This window comes from Phaethon aethereus (genome assembly GCF_964289735.1).
Source record: "Phaethon aethereus genome assembly, chromosome: 8".
NCBI lineage: Eukaryota > Metazoa > Chordata > Aves > Phaethontiformes > Phaethontidae > Phaethon > Phaethon aethereus.
The window spans coordinates 19,037,994-19,062,322 of NC_138584.1; the positions used below are offsets into that span (position 1 = coordinate 19,037,994).

At 37.9% G+C, this 24,329-nt stretch overlaps 1 protein-coding gene across 1 annotated transcript in view; it reads left to right on the forward strand.

Annotated features, from left to right (window-relative positions):
• The window catches only part of COL24A1 (collagen type XXIV alpha 1 chain), a gene marked incomplete at its 5' end in the record, with an annotated part of 145,751 nt that overhangs the window by 43,252 nt on the left and 78,170 nt on the right, over positions 1-24,329 (forward strand). The window contains 9 exons of the mRNA XM_082003176.1: positions 1,049-1,102; positions 1,793-1,837; positions 6,675-6,728; positions 9,226-9,270; positions 14,031-14,084; positions 14,175-14,219; positions 14,620-14,673; positions 15,325-15,378; positions 16,993-17,046. Of these exons, the coding sequence (XP_081859302.1) occupies positions 1,049-1,102; positions 1,793-1,837; positions 6,675-6,728; positions 9,226-9,270; positions 14,031-14,084; positions 14,175-14,219; positions 14,620-14,673; positions 15,325-15,378; positions 16,993-17,046 (459 nt within the window). The remainder of the gene's footprint in view (positions 1-1,048; positions 1,103-1,792; positions 1,838-6,674; positions 6,729-9,225; positions 9,271-14,030; positions 14,085-14,174; positions 14,220-14,619; positions 14,674-15,324; positions 15,379-16,992; positions 17,047-24,329) is intronic.

Consider the following 24,329-nt stretch of genomic DNA (forward strand, 5'->3'; position numbering starts at 1 on the left):
TACTACTTCTCTGTTTACGCAAAGCTAAAAGTGGCCAATGTATGAGTAATTTTAGAGAAAAACACCTGTCGTGTCTTAAGGCTAAGTCCTGTATATGGATTCTACAAGCAACTTCCACTAAAATGATGACACAGCCCTGTTGAGACATACTGCTGTGCCATGGAGGAGTATAGCAACATCATACAAAGTACCTTTAGAACTCTAAGTTTAGAACATTCCTGCAATCAAACTATGGTCTGCTTCTCGGTTGTTTTAAGAAACTAGAAAAAAGCAGTGCCTTTGTTTTCCTTACTTTCATTAGGACTGGATGACAAGATGGGCACTATCTTTCATAACAAAAAAAAAAAAAGGGCAACCCAAAAACCCCAAATCATTACAATCTGAGGACTGGAGAGAGAGATGAAAGCAAGGGATTCTTTTTTAGTAGCTAATAATGTTTTTGTTCCAGTCTCAGTTTGAATCTGGTAGTACAGAATCCATCTATATTACTATTTTTGTAAATCATACTGTCATTTCTGCTGAGTCAACAGCATGTTTCTGCGTCCATACAACTGATTATATGAGAGGATCTTTTTCTGACTTTCTGAGGGGAAGGTGGGAGAGAAATGCATTATGACCTAACTTTAAGAAAAACATTCTGCTTATGACAATGTAAACTTTGTAGGACTCTTGCATATAGCAGTGATCATACTGTTATTAAAGATGAGAACAATGTTTTTTCATGTATTTCATGAATAAGGTTAACTTCAGCATTTTCATATTTAATCTATTCTAATAAATAAGATCTCTGATGCAACTTTGTCTTATTGGAACACTTTCTTAGTACTTCTGTATTAATTGACTCTGTACACTTATAATAGGAAATTGTTTTTGCTGTTGGTTGGAGAGTAAATCCTAGACACATTTAAGTTGATTGAGCTTCACTGGCAATTTCAAATGAGCCTGCATTTAATCCCTGTATCTTGAGCCCACAACTGGCCAGTACTGAGGGACAAGCAATTTTGGTGGGAAACAGCCTTGTAATCAAGAATTGTTCTTATGTGTTTAGGGTTTCATTGGACCTCCAGGTGTGGCAGGACAACCAGGACCTGAAGGAGAAAGGGTAGGTTTAATGCAACATTAATGAAATATTGATGTTTGAGTGGTAATGCAATATATGTTACAAAGGGGAAAAAATTTACAAGGTATAACCATTCATTTAAGTCTTAAAAGCAAAACTGATGCGGAGAAATTAAATAGGTTATATCTAAGCCTAATCAATTAAATGCCCTGGTGCTAAAGTTAAATGGGGAGGAGCTGCAAATTATTATCTGAATTTAATTTACAGCTATAAAGACTAGGGGTATTTTTTTTATAACCACCAAGTCCAAAATTAATATTTTTAATTGAAGCAATTTTGTTCAGTCAATAATTAATATTTGTTAGTTGTCAGATGATGTTTGCAATGGAACCAGCCATGGAAATCTTAATCTCTGTCACTCTGTGTCTGAGCTTTTCCTTGCTTCTCTTGAGCACAAAGAGTGTCTGGCCATGTACTTTGATGGAAGCCGGATATGGCCCTTCTTCATAGTGGTTCTGATGTGGCCACAGTAAAGACAAGCAAAGTTTGTGTTTCTGTCTCCCTATTATAAGGTATTGTCTCTATGATTCTTTGCTCAACTCCTTTTTTTTTTTTTTTTTTAATGGTGCTTCTTTTCACACTGTCTTTTCCAATCAAATGCAGGTTTAATTACTTGAATTTAAGCTATTGAAGAAAAGAAAACCTACTTATGATGGCTTATTTCTTTCTCAGGGCATCCCAGGCTTCCGTGGAAAAAGAGGTCCTAAAGGGAGACAGGTAAAGCTTCCAACAGTTGTTACAATTGCTGCTGCCAATGTAAATACACCTGTAATGCACTCTGTAACTCTAACCACCTGAAAAATGTCAGGTTTATTTTTTCCATAGGTGACTTTCTATTGTTTCCAGTTAGTACTTTGCAGTACTGCAAATTCTGTTCAGGTTATAACTACTAGATGTTCTGAAGTAAGGAAGGCTTAACATGATGAGCCTTGTGGCTGGTTACTGATATCACTTACCTGAGGGTTGAAAGACGGCAGAAACACATAAGTACATTCTGTCAAATTAGTGTTAGCACAAGGTGCAGATATGAAGTAAGTTTCCTAAGTCTGATTATGGTGTTGGTTTGAATATTTCTGGACTATGGTAAATTAAAGCTGTCCTCTGCTTAAACTATATTTCTACAGCTGAGAATAAACACAAATCTGCCAAGTATACATTACCAAGGTTTACATATTTCCTGTGGTACATCTTCAATGCCAAGTCTTTTGTTTTCTGCTGCAACCTTATTATTTTAGGTCTTCGAAGCTACCCAGGAGTTTCCAATTTTGACTTGCTTGTGGTTTGAGATTGGAAACTGTGATAGCATTCTCCAGTTGTGCACTCAGTTGCGCTCAGCAGTTCAGATGACTTTGTTCTATCATGTTGAACAAGCTTGTTCAGCAGTAGTAGGGTGATTACCATCATTTGGCCCTTGATGTATGCAGTGAAAGTTGTGGAAGATTCTGTTTAATTATGTTTTGTTTTGTGCGTGATCTAACACCAGCCAAAAAAGGCACTAGCCTTCAGTAGAGTTCCTTTGGATGTAAAGAAAGGCATGCAGAGAAAAGTTTCATGAAGCTGGTAGACTCCTCTTCCTGAAGCTGCTATCAAAATGTTAAGGTATAAAATCTAAGAATCTGGTTTTTAATTATTCAGCTAGCAGGACAAGGGTGCTCCTGTGCTTGTCGACGGTATTGTAGTTTGCTTATAATTTGAATCAAATGTTACTTCGTGCATCTGAGTGTTGGGCAAGAAGGGGTCCGTGCCATCAGTACATTGTAGTAGTCGGCAGTGTGTTTTGCTAGTGAGTGACATGAAGCATTTGAGGAGGAGGAGGACCTGGATGGAAAGCAAAGGCTTGTGTTCACTGTGGAAAAGGAAGAGGAGGTGACAGCAGGGTACTCTGAAAATATATTTTGCATTATAATCTCATTCTTAGTGGCAGGTTTCACTGAGGCTTCTGATTGCCAGTGTATTAGTTTGTTTCAATCCGTAACAGCTGGTGCTGTGCATGCTGTGGTAAGCAGTTATTTTTCATTTACAATAAGAACACTGGGCCCCTCACTACAAGAAGGTTGCTGAGGTGCTTGAGCGTGTCCTGAGAAGGGCAACGAAGCTGGTGAGGGGTCTGGAGCACAAGTCATATGAGCACAAGTCTTATGAGGAGCGACTGAGGGAACTGGGGTTGTTCAGTCTGGAGAGGAGGAGGCTGAGGGGAGATCTTATCGCTCTCTACAACTACCTGAAAGGAGGTTGTGGCGACATGGGTGTGGGTCTCTTCTCCCAACTAACTAGTGACAGGATGAGAGGGAATGGCCTTAAGTTGTGCCAGGGGAGGTTGAGATTGGATATTAGGAAAAATTTCTTCACTGAGAGGGTGGTCAGGCATTGGAACAGGCTGCGCAGGGAGGTGGTGGAGTCACCATCTCTGGAAGTATTCAAAAAATGTGTGGATGTGGCACTTCAGGACATGGTTTAGGGGACATGGTGGCGTTGGGTTAACGGTTGGACTTGATGATCTTGAAGGTCCTTTCCAACCTTAGTGATTCTGTGAACACAACTTCTATCAGTGCCAGGCTATGATCTGATCAGGACTTTTATTTATATAAATCAATTCAGAAAGATTTCATATAGGTGGCGGAGCACCAAAACCACCTCTGCACAATGTCCTTCATTACCTTCATTCAGTACTGATTCCTCTGTAATGTTGTCACTTCCTCAATGCCAAGGTTCAGTCCAAATTCTTCTATGATCTATGAAGTACTTATTTGACTAAAGGCTGCTCATACAGGGACCAAACCAGGAGAGCAATCACATGGGAACCTGGCTTGAAGTACTTTGCTGGATCACAGGGTTAGAGAATGTGTGTTATTTTAACCCCAGACAATCATAGCTGTGATGGCACTGTCTTTCGACACAGTGCCCCAGAGTTAACAACTCTGGTGCTTTGGGGCAGGGCACTGTCCCTAAGGAAATTTGTCATCGGAATAGCATAGTATCTGAAGTCAGGCTCCTCACCTTGTGTTCTAGGATGCAATTTATTTCTTTGGACAGAACTTCTGACAATAATAATTCTTAGGGGAAAAAAAACCCTGTCTGACAGAGATCCTTCTGAAAAAAAACAGATCCCAAATACGATATCATTTTTGGAAAATAGTATTAAAGTATAATAAAAGTGGATCATACAAGAGGTTGTACACTTACAATTCAAAATGCTGCTACTCAGCAGGTTTATTAAATAGTTATTCAATATTTGTATCATCTCTTACATATTTGAAATGGAACAAAGTATTCAGTTATCAAAAATCTTTATTGTGAAGATTATAGAGCGAGGATTTGTTTGAATTTTAGATTAGTCTTACATACAATATGCTTTTAAAGAAAATACTTCATAGTAAAAGCATATCTATTCAATATCCTTCTGTTGTATGCTTGAAATATGGAATTTTCTTGAAATATGGAATTTTACAATACATTTTCATGTTTGTGCAAAAATTTGGCCAATGATGTACAGATTGAGAATCAATGAAATCTGCTTTATTGACCATTAACCTATGAACCTCTACTGTTTAAATGATAAGACAGTAATTCTGTAAAGACCTGTACTGTTAGATCTTACAGTTATGGCCATAGATTCTTATTTGTGAGCTCCATTATCAGATCCTGAATAAAAATGTCATTGTTGTGAGAGGCATTCCTATCTTTTGCTTTCCTGAAGTTGCAGGAGAATGCAGAAAAAACTCCAACCAAAATCAACCCAGAAAGATGGTACAGAGAATGTTAAGCATGTCTCAGATTAATTCACAGTATCATGCATGATGATGGGAATTAAAAACCTATTAAGTTATTTAAACATATTGTTTTAGCAGTGTATATGCACACATATACACATAAAAAGTTGCCTTAATTTTTATAGAAATCTGTTTAAGTGATTACTAAAGCCAAATACGGCTTAATCAGTGCTTAAACTACTTTGGTTTATGATAAGATTTTTCTACCTCCTTGCCGCAGTTTTATATTGTCTTCCTGACTGTTGTTCATATAATATTGTATGATGATGCATAATCCCCATTCCATTAAGGAAAGATACTGCTATATTAAGTCAGACAGTTATGTGGGTGTCCCCCGAACAAGGTAGATTAAAAAGGCCAAATTAATTGTACCTTTGACCTGCAGCAGGTTTGAATGCAGTCTTACAGAGGTGAAAGGTTAATGCCTCAAAATACTGTTCCTGATACACAGGGAGGTATAAAAAGACATTGAAACATTGAAAAAACAAAGAAGAGTATTTAATGTAAAAATTGTAAGGGTAGAATTAGCTCCTTTTCTCCATGGAAATGGACTAGTAATGCTCTGGTGCTTTGCAGCTTATTTCTTGAGGTCAATGCAGATCTCATTTATCTTAGTACTCTAACACTGTGCAAGGTTTTTCAGTTCCAGGAAAAGTCTCTTTCCTGTGAGTGCCTTAGCTTGGATGCTTTCCAGGCAGAATCCCTTTCCAGCTTGTTATTTTGCAAATTTTGTGATAGGCTTTTCTATGGACCTTACAATGTAGTTAAAAAGGAGGTTGACTTCTCTGGAGATCTATGCTCCATCCTTTCCCCTAGCTTTATACAGTGGTAGAAATCATGGAAATATTACATGGTTCTGCTTCAAACTAATAGCATGAGTTTGCTCTTAGCTTCATGTGGCTTTTCCAGAGAAATAGTGAGATTTTCCTGGCAATAGTACACTGATAAAAATTAATTAATAAAACAAAACCACTTTTCCCCAGTAATTCATGTGCTTCTACAGTGCACAACATCAGGAAGAAGTAAAACAATCTGCAAAACCCTGAAAGGAAGCAAGAAAGTTTAGAGCCAGTAAGGTGGTGGATTTCTATTTCATTGTGCTTCTCAAGCAAGAAATGGAAATTCTGTTTCAAACTTCGATGCTTGACTTGGCCAGTCAGATTTCTTTCCTGTCCTGATAATCTAGTCTCTGAAGTCAAAACTCTGAGAAAATCAATATGGCTTTTCCATGTCTTGTTTGAGTTATTGTTTCAGTCTCTAGATGAAGACTAAGGCAAGTGTGCACATTGGTAAGGACAGTGTTTTGCCAGAAACATGAAAAATTTGATTTCTGATGAATGTGTGTCACACTGAGACTGCAGCCATTAATATTTGGGGAAGAGTAAGGAAAGAAAAAAACACTGATATTTTAGTGAATGCTGTAAGTAACAGGAAAAACTATTTTAAGTAAGAATACTAAATAGGAAAAGAGACTCCAAGCAAACAATTTGAGTAATACTTGTTTAATATTGCTCTTAAAGCATTCAGTAATCTGATTTTTGCCCTATGTTTATATTGTGTATAGTTATATCCTTTTTGGTTATCATTTTAGGAGACAAATACCACTATTCTATGCCATTCATTTGAACTGTGCAGCTGAAACTTTCTGCTTCTCCCATTTCTCCATCTCTCTCCCTGAATCTACTTGCTGATGTCCTAATTTCTAATACCTATAGGAATTCAGTGTTCAGACCACCCTTTGTGTCTTGGATAATAATGGATGAGCATTCTCTCTTCTGCTTTAGGGTTTTCCAGGTGACTTTGGAAATAGAGGCCCTCCTGGTCCAGATGGGAATCCTGTAAGTATCAAATCGTGTGTTGATTAACACGGTAAAATTTGTAACACTCAATATTAACTCCCCTCACAAATGGAAAGGAGACTTTTGCCTCAAAAGCAATGTCTTGAAGTCCACAGGAAAATTTTGGATAAAATTGCTAGGATAGTAATGTAATAAGCAGTGGTATAAAAAAGAGATAAAAGAATGAGAAAGATGCTGAGAGAACACAGTTTCCACTGCTGCATTTGCTGACTACCTTGAGAATCAGATGTCTTGCTGTCATTATTGCATTAGTGATGAATGTTTTTTATCTTCAAAAATTCTTGCACTGGGTATGACTTTGTGTTGTTTATTTAAACCATTATTCTAAGATCACCTTAACAAAACGGGATTCTGCATGCATGTCAAAACCCTAGCTTTCATATGCTTATGCATTTGATAGTTGATTTCATCCTTTGAAGTGTTACTGAATACAATTATGCTAGTATGTCATTTAGTGCATTATAATCAGTATGATAACAGCTTTGTCCTTGGCAGTGTGTGCAGGCTAACGTGCTTTTGTGGTATGGTCACATCACTTCACTGGCTGCCCTCAAAGGAGCTTTGGTATCTTGCTGTATTTGTAGGGAAACTCTGGCTGCAGACTCCAAACTCAGGTTTCCTTTGATATGAGAAACCAGTGAAAGGGCTTTGGGCCAGACAAATGAACAGCTGTAAGTGCTAGGCAAAAGAGAGCTGATTTGAATCTGCTTTTATTGTTGGATGCTCCTTTGGATACTGCTATCAGTTTGTGTCTAAAAGTTGTTCTGATATGGACCACGGTCAGCAACTGGGCAGAGATGGTCTCCTTTTTGCAGGCCTGCCCTTTCCTGACACCCATCTTAGAAACTTATTTTAGAAAAGCTTACCTGAATTTTGCTGGTGGGTTACTGATGTTTGGTGTCCACATTGTGGAACATAGGAGAAAAAAGATTTTTGCATTTCTGGTCCCTGAGGCAAAGTTCCCTTGTGGGAATGTCAGGTGATGTCAGTATGGTGCTTTTCATCTTGAAAGCCCTCTGAGGGGTTATGAGTGTCACCAGCTGCTTTGCAAATGATATAAAAAGGCGAGTTCTTCCTTCCTCTCCTGGTACTCCCAAATCTCCCTCTTTTCTTGATAAAGCAGATATGCTCTTTCCACAAGATCTGCAGAACAGCACTGCTTTAACAGAAACAAGCTCAGAAAGCCTGGATCTGAAATTAGAGACTTGCACTTTACGAAGAAGTCTGTTTCAACACGAGCATCTGCGAACAAGTTCATTCTAATCTGCCAAGACAGCTGCTGATCTTACTGCCTTCTCAGACAGGCAGCAACCCCTCTCCCCTCCTCCCCAAAAATCACCCTGCAGGGCTTGTTCAGGCAAGGGGCCAGAGCTGCAGCTGCAGGGGGCTGCAATGCTAATGGGATATTTACAGAGCCAGTTTGTGAGCTGGCAGTGGAGAGCGGGGCTGCCTGGGAGGCCTGTGGTGGCAGGAACTTGAAGGGATGACATTTCTTCCCATGGGCTGACTTGACACTAATGACATTTGTCTCCATGCCTAATTTCTTCTGCTTAACAGAGTAATGCCATCCTTCATTTCCACAACACCGTCTCAATTCTCTGAGGATGTCAGTCTGCCTTGGAGGATGTTGCTAAAGCATTCAGCTTCCCCTGTGGTTAGTTTGGAGCAGGTTGCAGAAGGTGCATAGGCACCAGAGGAGGGAAGAGAAGGTGTCCTCTGTGCCATGCCCAGCAGCCATGCCCTTTTGGGCACCTTCAGAAAGGACTCAGATTTGCTTGTATAAAAATTCCCCATCACTGTGGGTGCCGATGGGCTGCAGTGAACCCTGTGTGTGATTTCCACTGAGTAGCAGGTATCAGGTGTTAGGACAGCCTGCACAAAGCATGCTGACCTAGAGGGCTGCAATACCCCTTTCACAACAGGGCAAAAAGACTTGGCATCTGTTTTTCGTGGTGTTCAGGTTTTTAGCCTCTGCTGAGTTAAACATGAGTGCAGCAGAGGCAGTAGTAGAGTACCATTGAATTTGTTACTTCTACATAAAGTACTGTATAAATACTGTAGTTTGTATCAAGAAAAAAAATTTTCATAAAGAGAGTGTAGCCTTTAATTTGCAAAGGTCTTTCTATGAACTGAGATGGTGTTCTATTTCTCTGTCAAAGGAATCTTAATAATAAATTCTTGTGGTAGGTTTTTTCCACTCAAAAAAAATTCTTTTTTCTTCTTCCCACTTTAAATATCATGGTAACACATCTCATATTCCTTGCAGAAATGATTTCATGATGCAAATATTTTGAGATCTAATTCCGCAATCAGGGATTTTAATAAGCATGTTGCCCTATACAGTGATAAGCTGTCGTTCTTCAGGAACTCTCTACGAAAATCCCAATTGACTTGCTTTGCAGATCACTTTTGTTTATCACTGGGAATTCTTTAAAGTGATAACATTGAGATAATCTAAAATTCATTTTCTTTGAAGGGAATTGTTGGTGGTGTTGGTCCTCCTGGATTTCCAGGACTTAGAGTAAGTATACTTTTATTACTTACTTTGATATGGCTTCATTAGAATATTTGTCTTGCATGTTTGAAATAATAAAAACAAATATAAGAATCCAGGGATTTAAACAGATCTTGTTGTAGTTAGCTATGTTTTTAATTATAATCACTCTACAAAACTGTGGTCATGTTGCTGGTATGGTGTACTTCTATACTTGGTTGGGATTTGTGTGCTTATTTCTGATCTGATGTGTCTGGCTTTTTTTGTTTGAAATAACCAAGTTTGCTAGTTTATACTTCTAAAGCCAATGTTACTTTTGAAAAAGTGCAATACTATCAGACATTTTAACATCCCCAGCCCTCATTCATTCCTGTATATGACTTCCAAATTCAAAGCAGAATTAATTCCTAAGCAGAATTACTTTATCTTGTATACAGTATCACATTCACAAAAGTGTGAATGTTTTCAGAATAAGGTTGTGATGCTCATTATGGAGTTGCAAGCTGTAGTTGCATAAATAGAGTTGTGCCAGAGAAGCTCTGTGACGTGAATGAGTTCTACAGGCGGTGGGAAAGACTGATACTTTCATACTGTGTAGTCTTACTCCCTTATTTTAAGTAATTCCTGTGTTTACTGATAGAGGACCTGGGTTTGATTCTTGATGTTGGCTCAATCAAGGCTGGCTACCCAGCCAGGTTCATAGTTCATAACATGTGGGAGAAAATAGCATGTTTACAGTTGAATTAAGAAAGCCATGATTGTCTCCAGTGGTTTTTTTTTGATATCTGGAGATCTGAAACATTCTTAATAAGTTTCTTAGTTTACACTGATGGTCATCTAACTTTTTATTTGAAGTATGACTGTTGAGTTCCATTATTATTATCTTTTTAATGGTATGTTAATAACAAAAAATATTCCTACAAGAAGTCTCTTGCTGCCTGATTGGGATTGTTATGGCATTGCTATGGTGAAGATACACAAGCTTGGTCAAGGAACCCCTGTGGCTTCCAGCCTTCGTCATGCAAACATGACTCATTGTGTTCTTGTCAGTTGACATATTTGAGCCAACTGAACCACTTATGAGACCAGAGGTTGCACTCTTGAGAATTTCGTTTGAATTGTAGATTGCTTTTCTTTCTTACATGACCATCTTTGGAATTTTATCTCGAGAACTTCGATAATTGTACAAATGTATCTGAGGTTTTTTTAAAAAGCCTACTATATATCACTTCTAAAAAGATACTGTTACTGGCTATTTTGACTAAAACTTAGTCAGCAGTTTAGCTCTCCCTAGAATTCATGAGCATAAAAGCTTGCATGGTCAAAGCTGTGTTTGCCATGTTGCTGAGTTGCACTCACACAGAAAGACTGAGTGTCAATAATTTTTTATGAAATATAGAAGTTATTTTCAATCACTAGGCCAAAGCCTTTGCCACTTATGCATAGCTGAAATATAAACATAATGAGAGCTATTTCGGGGGGGGGCGGGGGGGGCGGGGAATAAAAATTGATGGCATATTTAGATTTTGACCAGCATGAAATCAATAGTTGTTTTGCCTGTGAACTCCATTTGGGTGGCCTGCCCTCCCTCATTTATGTGTGGGACTCTCTTGCACAGTTCCAGCTGTTTAAAAGAGCATTGATTATGTGCCCATGTGCTCTACATAACTTGTATTAAAAGTAAAGACAAGAAGGCAAAGCATGGAAACTGGCTTTTCTTTCTTTATTATATACAATTTCTAAGCTAATTCTTCCTGTGTATAGTTTTTAGTTTCACAATATGACAATTTGGAACAGGACTTTTACAGGGAGTGTGCCAATATTCACATTTTTTTGTTTGAGTTAGACTTTGATCCCTAGAACTGCTTGAGACTTTACATCATCTGCTGCAGCTCCATTTGACTGCAAGGAATTAGGGTCTTCTATGGAGCAGATAGCTCCTTTGATCCCTACACTTGTGTGTTTATAGCTGAGGTGTATGTATACGTGCTGAAAACCAACATTTTTGGAGGCAGAAATAATTTTGCAAATGAGCTTCTGGTCTTAATAGAGTTTAGTGCTTGGGATGACAAATGTGTGAACAAAAACATGTATGGACAAGTGCTTGTGATGTAGAAATGTGGCTCTGTAAAGGTAAGGTCATTGTGCATCCTTCCAAAAGCTTAATAGGTCTTACGGATATATTAAGGTGTTTTTAAAGATATCTTCTTTTATTTAGCCAAGACATATTAGAAGTGCAGCTCAGGGGCAGTTAACACTCTGTGGTTGATAGGACCTTACCAGTACAGTAATATTTTGCAGTTGAGAGAGATGGGCCAGTGACATCTCTTCCAGATTTCTGAACAGTCTCTGGAAGCTTCCAAAGCATCAGCAACTCTAGTTGGGATTTTGAAATAAGGTCAGAACATGGCTTAAGAGGACTTTAGAATCTAGTGGCACAAGTCTTTGTTGGATACTAACACAGTGAGTAGGTATCATCAGTAAAATTTACTATTATGCACTCCGCTGTGTCTCTGCATTACATCCTATTAGTTACTTTGGTTCCCACTTTCCCCGTCAGTCAGATAATTGGAAGAGCATGGCTTTGTTCCAGAGTTTCTCTACAAGGGACCATTGCGCTCTTTAAACTGTAGCAGAATTTCACCAAGACTCCAGGGGAATTTCAGGTGATCCTGGCATCCACACAGGTTGTGTGGTACAGCTCTGTTCCTTGACCACAGCTGCTCTCTAAATGGGTTTGTGCACCCTGGCCTCTGTTTTCACATGGCCCTTATTCAGGCAGATGCTAGCGGTCATCCAAAATTGAGTAAAGAACTAGAGACCTCAATGTTTGTTCTAAAATACTTAGTAATTATAACACATTATACTGTTGCAAGATGCAATATTAAACATGAGATTAAATACATTATTCTGGTGGAAACCAACAGCATTAAAATAACTTGTCCAGCCCAGCTGCAGGCAGTGTCAAGAGCTAATTATATTTTGTTTGTTCATGCAAACAATGGCAAAGTGAGCAGCATCAGCAAGCTCAGTCCAAGAATTCATTCCTTCCATGATTTTTTTCAATATATAAAGCTCTTGCCAAGTTCAGAGTTTTGGCTGACTGAGCAATCAGTCTCTCAAGATTTGCAAGGCCATAAGTTTTAATAAGATGAAGACTTTCAGAAAATTTACAATTACAGTTATCAGAGGCAGCTTTTCTTTTTACTTTTTTTCTTTAAGAAAACCCCACAACCTAATACTAGGAAGGATTAGTTTTCTGGTATCTTATCTTTTTGACAGGTAAAAGCAATTTGGTTTTAGTTTCACTTGTCACATAGAAATGGTGGAAAAGGTACACTTTATGTAGCTGAAGTAATTTTTGTTTTCTATCTGTCAGCAAGTTTTAACCAAACTGATAAGCATGTGCTAACGTATAGTGAGGCTGTTGTGGATGGAGGACAATTTTAAAAACTGACATTCTTACTAATTCAAGACTTTTCTTATCAGTGGTATCATTTTTCAGTTTTATTTTTGTGTTGTTCTTTGCTGTTAATTAGGTCAGCCAATATCTCTGGAGACTGTGACAGGAGCTTCATCAACCTGAATTTTGTAAAACTGTTTTGGAACTTCTTTTTGAAAGCTATATTTCCCAGCTCAGTATCCCTCTGTGATTTTTCAGTCAATCCTATTGTTACCATAAGTATGCATTTTAATGTACAGTATAAATAGAGAAATGCCTTGCTGAACTAGAATATGTAGAATGAGTAAGAGACAGCAATGTAAACAATTTATCTTGGCATCAGCTAACATGACAGAATATATCATTTAAGCAGTCATGGAAAGCTAAAGCGATATGGAGTGGCAATTTTCCTGAGACCTTTACCAAGTACCATTGAGATGCTAAGTCATCAGTCTTCCTTTTTCCATGTCGCCCTCAGAAAGTGGCAAAAGATTTCTCTATTCATATTTGTTGCTAAATACTTGTATAGCTACAGAGGTGTAACACTGCCTTTTTTTTTTTCCCCAGAGGTAGAATAGGCAGAAAGTAGATAGACTTTCCCCTCTGTAATATAGCTTTAACTATTGCTAACTCATTTCTGATGTTTAGCTCACCATCTTTCATTAATGTTATTGCTGTTGCTGTGTTGATCTTTTAAGATTCTTAGTGTTTTTCACTTCTGGTTCACTTTTCAAGTCATAAACCTGTCCATATAAATCCCAGAAAGGACAGATGTAGTAAGGGCTTTGAACGTACATGAGAAGAGAAAAAGTTAGCATGCACGTATGAACTTAAGTTTGCACAATTGGTGTTTTGGAAGAATCCCATCCCTCTCTCTCTCTTTTTTTTTTTTTTTTTTTTTAACTTGTAGAAGTCCGAGAGATGAGAAAACCTAGCAAAACTCACTTTTTATGGTACTGTTCATGGTAGAATAATTCCTTTAAGCCAAAGAGTAGTGATGTCATGTAACCCTAAAGACACAGGGAATATTCGAACAGCCATCGAATGTGCAGCTGCAGTACAAAGGAAAGCTTCCTTATTCTGCATTGCCTAAGGCACTGCTATCTTCCCTTGAATAGCTAATCTACAGGAAAGAGGGAAATTTGGTTTCTGTTTCTGCTGATGTCGTTGGGAATTGTAAAGGTGGAGGGCTTATAATATGGATATTTTTTTCCTCAAGAAATTAGCCTGAAAAAGATTTTGGTTTCTCTCCATGGTGCAGAAGATGCCACATTCTCTTACCAATCTTTAAGTTGCTCCATTTCATCAAATGTTTAATGCAGTTGCTTTTCTTGCTGTCTCGTAGGGAGGCATTGGGCCAGCAGGACCGAGTGGACCATCAGGAATTCCAGGGCCCACGGTAAGGTGCTAAACAGTCCCACAGCCCGGTGCCTACACTGCTTTCCAATTATAGACTAACATTGGATTTTTGTTTTTTTAATTTTAATAGGGCCTCCCAGGCAGTGTGGGACAGCCTGGAATGAAAGGTGATAAGGTGACTTAAATATTTCCATTATCTTAGAGATATGTAGTTCTTTTAGATTCCTTTCATTAAATCTTGAGCAAAATCACGTACTTGACAAAGCCTTCCCTCTTTTGATTTCTTTTCTCTACTGACTTTTATTTTTTCAAATTACTTCAGTCTTCTGATCTGGTACTTTAGACAAACTTATTTCTGGACAGAACACTTACTACTGGGCTTAACAATATCCAGTGCTATGTCTATAGGGTTTCTGGGAAGCGGTGCTTCAGTGCAACATTTTGCATTGTCATTCAAAGATCTCTGTTAATTTTAAATACTAAATATTGAATTAATCTTTTTCATTCTCCAATTCTAATAACTATGCCATTTTAAGCCACATACATATGTCTGTATAAAATAATATGTTGTTTAGGGTGAACGTGGCCTTGCAGGAGAGCCAGGAGACCAGGGGTACCCAGGAGACAAGGTAATTAATAATTGCATTGTTTTACAAAATTGTGCAATTTCAGCAACAATTGCAACAATTGTGCAATTTCAGGCTTCTAAGTCTCTTAAAATGCAACAAGTCAGTTGCATAAAAATAGAATGCAGTAGTAAAAGTTACTGGATACCACTGAACTAAAATATTTTTAAGAAATGCTGTGCTAATTAAAACTTGGTTGTGGAAAGTAGTGAACAAAGACAAATAAAGGGCATGGGCAGAATTCTAGCTGCTGTGTGTTCAGAGATGCATCAAAAAAGAAAAGAATTATGGTATGATCTGAAAACTGCTAAGAAACTGTTATAAAATATATTTTTCCCTTGAACCTTGAGGTTCATCTGCAGCTCACCTGGACCAACAGGGGTTAGCAGCTGCACATGGTCTGGCATGCTCCTTGATATCATGAAATTGCGATAAATAAGTATCTTCTTTCCTACTTGGCTTTTACATCAGAAGTCACTGAAATAAGCGTATCCTGTGAGAACTCTGTTGATGAAAGTTGAATGTTAGAAGGCATTTCTCATCCCACAGAACTATTTTGAAGCCTGTTTCAGGTGGCAAAGTGTAGCAACATATTGCTTCCAACATAATATAACAATACATTTTCATGTGTATTTAATTGCTTTCTTTTTTCAGGGTGCTCTTGGTTTACCAGGACCTCCAGGGATCAGAGGAAAGCCAGGACCTCCAGTAAGTTTACACATTGATTTTTTTTAATTTTTTTTTGCTTTCAATATATCACTACATGTTGTTATATTTGATACTTCTTTGTATCTTGTGTTCACACTGCACAGAATACTCTAGAAGCTATCTAATTCAAAATGCACAAAGAATAAGGTCTAGGCTGCTTTAATTTCTCAGGACTGGTTAGTGAGTGAGTCAGATCCTAATGTGTAAGATTTTATCACAGAGATCAGTATATGTGTCAGATTTTAACACAGGAGTTCTTAGGATGTTAGGTATTCTGTGACAGTCACTTTGTGGGGGAATAGACGTGTTGGTAATGTTTGAAACAAATACACTGAGGGCTTTGGGAGCTGCCAAGATGAGCATTTGGACAAGGTGGATTTGGAGAGAGTGTGGGAAATCTTATTAGCCATGGCCAGTCATTTTCTCCTAGGGATGGGATTAGCCATGAATTCTAGTATCTACTGATTTTTAGCAACTTTAAAGGCATCTGTGCAGTGCTGTCACTTCTGCTGGGTTTGTAAATGTTGAGGTAGAAAAGGCATTGCACAGGGTTACCTGGCTTTTTCCTCACCAGTTTTTAGCACTACTATCTGCTTTTATTTTAATCACTCCAGTCTCAATTTTCATATGTGCAATCAAGCCACTGTTTGATAAACCTACTTAGACCTCATGAATGTCATAGGCCCTTAAACTTGATAAAAATATTTTCCTTGTCCCAGAGAGTTTATAACATAAGCACTAATCCTGCAAAAAACTTACACAAATTTGCTCAAGCTTAGATGGGAAAACTTGGCCTTTTTGCCTTTAAAGATGTAAGCATTTTCATTTAAAGATAGGCATGTAAATTAGCTCATTCCTGAACAGTTGTGGATTTTAAGCACAAACTGAATGTGACCACTTCTTGACTTATATTAAGATATGAGACCTCAGTCTTGCAAGTAATATAATGTTTAACTTTGTAGAATACATTTACAATAAAATCATTTATGTTAAAAATTAATTAAAAAAATTTTCCAGGTCAGGCTTTAATTTTGCTCAAGGAACACCTAGTCATGGCAGCAGCAGCAGCAAACATTAAAAAACATGGAAGAACAGATATAATTTAAAGAAATATTTTGGTCAGTGTTTAGGTGTGTCAGTATTTGTATATAATGCAGTCACTATAACAGTGGACAGGACCCAATTTTACTATTATTAATCACAAAACTGCTATTTCTTTGGCCATGGTTGGATTCTTAAACTTCATAGGTAAGTATGTAAACCAATATCCATAATAGTTACTTCCTGGACTTTTAAATAATACATTGTTTTTATTATGAAAACAGCTATGTATTTGAAGGGGGTTTTTATATGACTATTTGGACCATTCCAAAACTCCCAATTTCATTTCTCTAAATCTAATTTGCGTTTTTTGTTGTGACTTCAAAGAGATATGAAGAAGAACTAGTCTTAATTGAATCCAAAGAGAGGCAGTTATAAAATTTCCTATTTAGTGGAAAAGTCATCTCAACACTTTTGTTGGCTTTCTTTTTGATAAACATTTTTAAAATTTTCATGACAATCTGTTGCTAAAAAAATAAATTATCATAAAAAATCTGTTTCGATTTTTTAAAGGGGAAAGTTGGAGATTCTGGATCCCATGGACCATTGGGTCCTCCAGGACCTGAGGTAAGAAATTGCTTGATAGAGGTAAATTGAATTTAGTTCTAGATTACAAAAATCAGAGGTAAATGGGTTTGCTTCACAACAGATTGTTGTCTTAGTTGAATTAGAGAATATGTTTTATTCAGTCATGTCTGATGAATTCATTCTCCATAAAGTACAAAAGATTCTAGCTCATAATTTTTTTAATGCAAGATATTAATATACAGGATCTCTGAATACAAGTAGTGCCTCATTTGCCTATGTGATTAGGATTTGCTCTCTTTTGAACCCACGTGTTACGAATTACACCTTGAATGAGGCTCATGTGATTTCTCAGGCACACTTGCATTCATGAATTCTACAGCATGTTTACAAATGGGATTTTACAAGCCTGGTTGCATATTTACCTCTTACAAAATAACTTTATTTGCAAGGACTGCAAAGAATAAACAACAGTAACACAGGAAGCATTGCCACGCACTTGAATCTAGCAGTGCAGTTGCCTAAGAACTATAGTACCATGGAATTCTACAGAGAAAGTCAGTCAGTCTCTGAATTGTTCCATTTTGGTGCTTTTTGGCAGTTGTACCATGGGCTATAGGACACATGCGGTGGACTGTACAGAGAGGACATACACAGATAGACATGTATTTGCTGGAGATATGAAAGCAAGATATGCAGATTTTTCTTTTTAATCCCCCTCCTCCAATGGATATTTCTTTGTTTGTTTAATATGTCTGGAAGATATACATTAGCAATGATGGTTGTTCTGGCCTTACAAGATACAATAACTCTGTGAGCATTTCTTCAAACCAAGGCTTTATATTCCTACCTTTTATGAGAGGGAGCCCAAGGCCCCTGATCCTCAAAGAACAAATTATTGCATCTTGTTACTTTGCTGTTATAGCTCCTCTAAATCCTAACGAACACACTTTCTTATTGGAGATGAGCGCTCATTGAGAGATAACTCAGTGGGAAATGTGTTGTAGCAATGCAAGATGGTCTTTTCAGAATAAGCCAATATGTTTTAGTCAATGGCGAGAGAATATTTTCATGCCCTTCAGTTAGAATGAAAAAGGGCACAAAGTCTGTGACCACAGCTGCCTCCCTCTGTGGCTCAGGATTTGATATTTTGTGAGCCTGTTTACTGTTAGGAAAAGAGATCCTTGCATCATCTCTTTTGTATAGCTGCCAGCAAGGGAGACCTGTGGCAGGTTGGTATCAAATTGTTGGTCTTGAAGCCTGTGCCCTGGTGACCCTCACGCCTATCCTGGTAGTCCTTCATAATTCCTTATTCCAACCCAGGCATGCTATTCCTTTGGGCCTGGGGAGAAATTTATCCTTTGAGGCTAGTACCTTCAGGGCAGATACAGATGGGAAAACTTCCTACCTGAAAAGCTCAGCATTTCTTTTTGCTCAGGGGTGCAGAATTACTTCAGCCATTAGAAGCCAAATAAAGTGCTTTATGTTAGATAATTAAAACTTGAGTGTACAGGTATTTTTCTTTGAATATTTGTCTGCAAAATATCAGGTTTAAAATTACAAAGCAATATTTATCTTGACCTTAGTCATGCAAGACAGGTCCAAATAAAGTAAAAGAAGTTTTGCCTTCTTTTGCTTCATAAAAAACATGGTCAACATATGGCAAAATAGCAGAAATAAAAGGGATATAGGACAGCAGTACACCAGGATCTTGAACAAACTGGAAATTCTAGAAGTTTTATAATAAAAAGAAAAAAAGAACAGCTTTAAAACTGAAGATTGTATCTTACTCTCCTTGTTACTTTGTCTTACCTATTTGTTGTTGCCAGAAACTATTTAGACGCAACTGGATATATGAAGTGTGAGCAATCAGTGCAGATTTTCCTACAAGAAAAGCCTACTGCCGTATATTTGTGTTTCTTCTTCCAAAAACGGACAGCTAGCAGGTCAAACAGGGCTGTTTTCCTTGTTCCTCTTTTATTATCTCAATGGCTAGACTTCCCGTGACCTCATATAGAAAACAGACATTACATCCTACAGTGCATGTTCCCCTTGATGTTGCTGGAAATAACAGAGTGTAATGAATTAGTGTCTTACAAGGGGACCACTTTGAATTTGGTCTGGACATGACAACCCATACCATATGCCTTTTAGGAAAGATTTTATTAAAAAAGAAAAAAAAAAAAGGCTATGTTGGGATTTGTTGGGCATTGCTGTGAGTGGGAGGAACAAGGCTGTGTCTGCCCAGTGAGAGAACTTGTCAGATCCTACTTCAAATTCTCTCCCTCTCCCCTTTTGTCCAACACTAAGACAGTGGGATTGTCCCCATGCTCAAGCTTGTTTTGGGTACAAGCTTGTACAAGCTGTTTGAAAAACGACACAATTACACCTTTGAGTATGTATTTAATTTCCAGTATAAAGAATAAGCAGTCACATCCCTGATTTTCTTGCTGTGTCAACTGTTGTAAATCAGGCACTACAGCAGCTGAAGTCTATAGTTATCTCTGCACGCCATAGTTGGAGCAGGCCTGACAGGCTTCATTCATCCTCCTGGGTTTTTTGGCTTTTTATATGCAGGTCAGCAGTGAATTGCTTCCTAAATCTTTCCTCTGCAGCTGTGCAGCCTAGGTACACCAGATCAGAGTTGAAATAAGCCACCCACTCATAGCCAGGCTCCATTTGATGGGCAGGAGCAAATAGAGGGAGGGACAGAGATCTTGTGCTCGCTTTCTGGGTGGCCATGCAAGGGCTGGCCATTTGTTCAGTGGAGAAGTCCTGCAATGTCAAGTGAAATTCTCTTCCGGGTATGTTGCCACAGAGCCAGGGTCTGTCACGTGCATGAATGCATGGATGTAGCACTGGATATCCTTAGTGAGCGCTTTATGGAGTATATTTTTCATCATCAGTTTACACATTTTCCTGCTTTGTCGTGCATATAAAAATGGGCAACCAAAATTTCAACTTTCTAGGGAGCTTTATTTTATTGGTATGACAACCTGAAAGTGCTGGTCTGACTGTTTTAATCCACAATGCCCATGTTTACTGTGTATGATGAAGTTTGTAATGCTTATTGTTAATGTGAATAAAATTAGGCAAGGTTTTAAGAGGTTTCCATGTGTATTCAGAATATTTTATACTTCAATTTTGCTCTACAGATCACATTTAATTATCCCCCAAGAAGGAGGGTGATAGTTTCCTTCAGATGTGCCTTCAGATATGCTCTGAAATAAATAGGTTTCATCTGGAGCAGAGGGAGCATTAGTCATTATCTTCAATAGAACTTTTTTCATCTGTGCAGTATTTTGATCTGAAGTCGTTAGCTTATTCTTTCAGGAAGGTGCTCATATGGAATTCAACTGCTATGTTTCATGCTCAAGGCAATAGCATTACAAAGGAAAAGGATATATTCAAATAATAGTAAACAGTGAAAAAGGCACGTATTTTGTAAGTGAATCACTGGCTGCTTTGAGTTGCTTATTTTTAATGCATGTTTTGTCTTATCACATGATGTTTTGAAGTTGTGTAAACAATGCCATGAATGCAGTGATAACATAGCCTTCGGTTTCAATACTGCATCAAATAAAAAAATGTTTATGTGCAAATCACTTGAAGGAAATATAGGAATAAAGACAATTTTATAGCTGAATTAATTGCATGTTCTGGCATACATCTGAAGAACTGTTCTTGTAGAATGGTTTATACTTTCTGCTTGCCTTTGCACAAAATCTTTAACTGGTCCTTTCATGAATTTATTTGACATAAGTACATCTTTATGATCTTTTTAAATAGATATATATTTTGCAGAAACAGTCAATTTACCTTGACTTCTTAACAATGTTGAACAATACTTGTTCATGTGACCTTCCTGTGTTTTATATTCAGAGTGATTATGATATTTCAGTCTGTGCCTCTTAGGTCCTAGTCTGTTTCCACAGACCTTCATAGGTACTTGGCATAGAATTTGTTTATCTTGGTGATTTTCCTTTTTCAGGCAGAGCTGTCATGAGATTTCACTAGAAAAGAAGGGACATGCAAATAAACAAAACTTGATTTGCGTTGCTTTACCAGGACATTATCTAGCTCCTAACATTCTGAATTTGTCTAGAGTAAGGCAAGCTAATATTCAAATGTTTTTTATTTGGTTTTAAACACCTGCGCTGCTTTGGCTCTTGGGTTTTGGTGTTGATCTTAGAAGAAACAGTAGTCTTGCAAATAAATTTGAAATTTCTGCCTTACTTTTTCAGTCTGGCCTTAGTCTAGATGTGGTCTGCGTGGGCACACCATTGTTAGCAGCATAGAAGCAACATACATTGAGATAATCCTTGTGCAAGGTAACAGAAATTCCTCTTATACAAGGGTTATTTCACTGACTATTAGTTACTAGTCTCTTTTCTAAGGCTTAAGGTTAGGAATACTTGACTTTCAAAATGCACAGAGTTATTCCTGATGATTTACATCTGTACTCAGGCTTTACCTAACCACACTGTCATATCATTAGAAGCATGCCTGAAAGAAGACCCAGTCCTCAGACCTTAGTCATTTAACTGTTATTGGAGGACTTGTAACACAAAAATGAGCCTGAATATTTTAAAATAAATACATAATCTGGTATTTCTGCCCTTTATGAAATGCCCACATTTGATGCTTGTTTTCACCATAAGTCAGAATAAAATTTTAAAATATAGATAGCTCTGCTTAGTGTTATTAGATGTATTGGGAAGTTCCACAAAAGTAGCTGTTGATGTTGAATGACTGGCTTGGTTTTTGGGTCTTGTTCAAAGTAATTGGTCAGGTGGCTGAGGTCTCCTTGGGCCGTGATTGTCCAACAGATCACCTCTTCCATGGTGCATCTTGCGGGTTGCCTACTGGAAGTCTTCAGGGCAGACAGGGAGACTGTTAGAGTTCAACAGCTTGTGTAGCTCTAACCAAACTGTGCCAAGATCTCTCTGGAAATACTGTCTGATCCTTAGAGTGGGTGTGCACTGAAGGTCTTACCAAAGCTTTTAATTTTTCACACTGGAGACTTACAGAATGCTTCGAGACTTGGTCCTTAATATGTTGATTAGTGGCCAGTGCTGCTGTGCTGGTCAGTCAGGTGAATCACCAGCCACCTTCTTGGCCATCAAGCAGCCAAGCAGGTTTGTGAAGGACATGTTTTGAAGGGCTGGTGTAGGGCCTTGCTCATGCTATAAAGTAGATAACACTAGGTACTACTTGTTGTAAAATACAGTCATTCTAATGTGTGTTGCCTATAATAATTAGATGCACTAGATGGCTTTAAAGGATGATGCATCACATTTGGAGAGCTGGTGACTTTAGGTCTTTCACAAGAAAATCAATCTGCCATGTGCAATTAGACAAAAGCACAAAGCAACATCAGCATCATTTCACTGACATCTTAGCAACAGTAAATTGCAAAGCTTTCCTGTATTGCATCCTGTAATCCATGATTGCCCTTTTTTGTGTTCTCTGAGAACTTGCAATTGTACAAGTTGTAATTTATACTGTTAGATTCCTTCCTCCACACTTTCCAAAATCAGAATTGAAGGTTTGTAGGAAAAAATTAAAGTTTTGTCTCTGCCCTTCAAAAATGCTGGCATTAAACTTTGGGTAGATCGGCACACACAGTCGAAAGCTCATTTCAAATCTTTTTTTTTCTTACTACTTCCCTGTTTGTACTTGGCACATTATTGACACTGTCATGCAGTTGTATAAATGTCAAAGAGAAAAGTCCTGTAACTGTGTGAATACTGACATCTCTAAAATTGTGCAGAGAAAAAAATAGATTTTTATTTTTATTGAATTGTATCTCTGTATAGGATGTCCTTTCAGAAGAATAATAAACACTTCTTATTTGAAAATACAAAATCACAGCTCATTTTCTCAGTTTAGAGAGATTGTAGTTTTATGCAGAAATCTTCCTTTTGTAATTTGATAATAATTAGTAATAAAGCTCTATTAAGGTTTCTTGTTGAAGTTCAGTAGCTGTATCCAGTCAGTATTGCCTCTCAAAATTCATGCTAAATTCTCATTCATATGAAACACAGCATATGATTGAATGAAATAATATTGGAGCAAGGAAACTTGGCAACTGAAGGGACCGTTACAGTCCCTGGAGAGGTTTTTGCTCTGTGGTGCCCTTGTACCAGCGCTCGTGTCCCAGTGCCATCGAGGGCTGCTGGGGAGCTAGAGGGCGTGAGGGTCGGTGACTAATAGCAATGCTGGCAAATGTCCTGTGGAAACAGCTTGGAGTGAGTGGGATTCTGCAAATGTAAGACATTTCCAAGTGTAATTTCCAAACATTTCTGATATTCTGCTCCTGTGTTAGCGGCCACACAGGAAAACAAGCAAAAGGAAAGCAACAGCCTTGGCAGATTGCTCATCTCTGAGGCACTGACTTCAGTACAAAAAGACATGTCCTGACATAATAGCAGTCTGATCATCCCTGCATTTTTGTTAATAAAAATCATATGGAATAATGAAAGCAATATATATGTAAATTTATGTTTAAATGTAGTCAGTACAGGAAGCAACACTTTCCCAGCAAAGTTAAAGCACATTTGTGTTGTGATAGCTCATGCTTTAGGTTTTTCTGACACCACCTCTAGTGTGATTCAACTGAATGAAGTCTAAAGTGCTTTGCTGGCAAAAGGCCACATCTGCAGCAAGATTTTGAAAATAATTTGTAACCTGCCAGCTGCCAGGCTTCTGGCTGATGGGAAGATCAGAATCTACGCTTCACATTTCCTTAGTAGAAGTCATAATATTGAGTGATGTTTTGTTCCGAACAGTCTCTGCTGAAAATTATGTTGCATCTGGAAACTATACATTGATCTTCTGGCCTTTCACTTATAGAAGAATAATGAATTTTTAATCTGTAGTAGCTTTGCTGGGAGCTGGCTACTGGATAACTCTTGGCAAATTCAGATATAGGTAGAAATGTATATCACTTCACTACTCGGAATCTGAATGGCAAACACCGTTGCTGAGGTGTTTTAAGAACTCCTTTCCAGTTCATTTGTTTTCTGGAATTGTTTTACGTGGCTATCTGTGTCCTGGATTATTAGTTATCTCACAGATTATTAACGTGAGAACATCTTGAAAATAGTATTCTAATACTGCCATAGCATCTGCATTTTCTCTGTGGTAGTGCTCGAGAGGAAAAGACTAAATCCAGCTTTACAACAAAGTCAAAAATGGTGAAGACTTTAAACTTTCAAATGCATTGCTATAGTGTTGATGCTCTCTGGCCAGTAGCCCTCTCGCATCCTCAGACTTTGCCTGGCCTGGAAAGGTTTCCAAATGTCATGATTGTTCTAACTGTG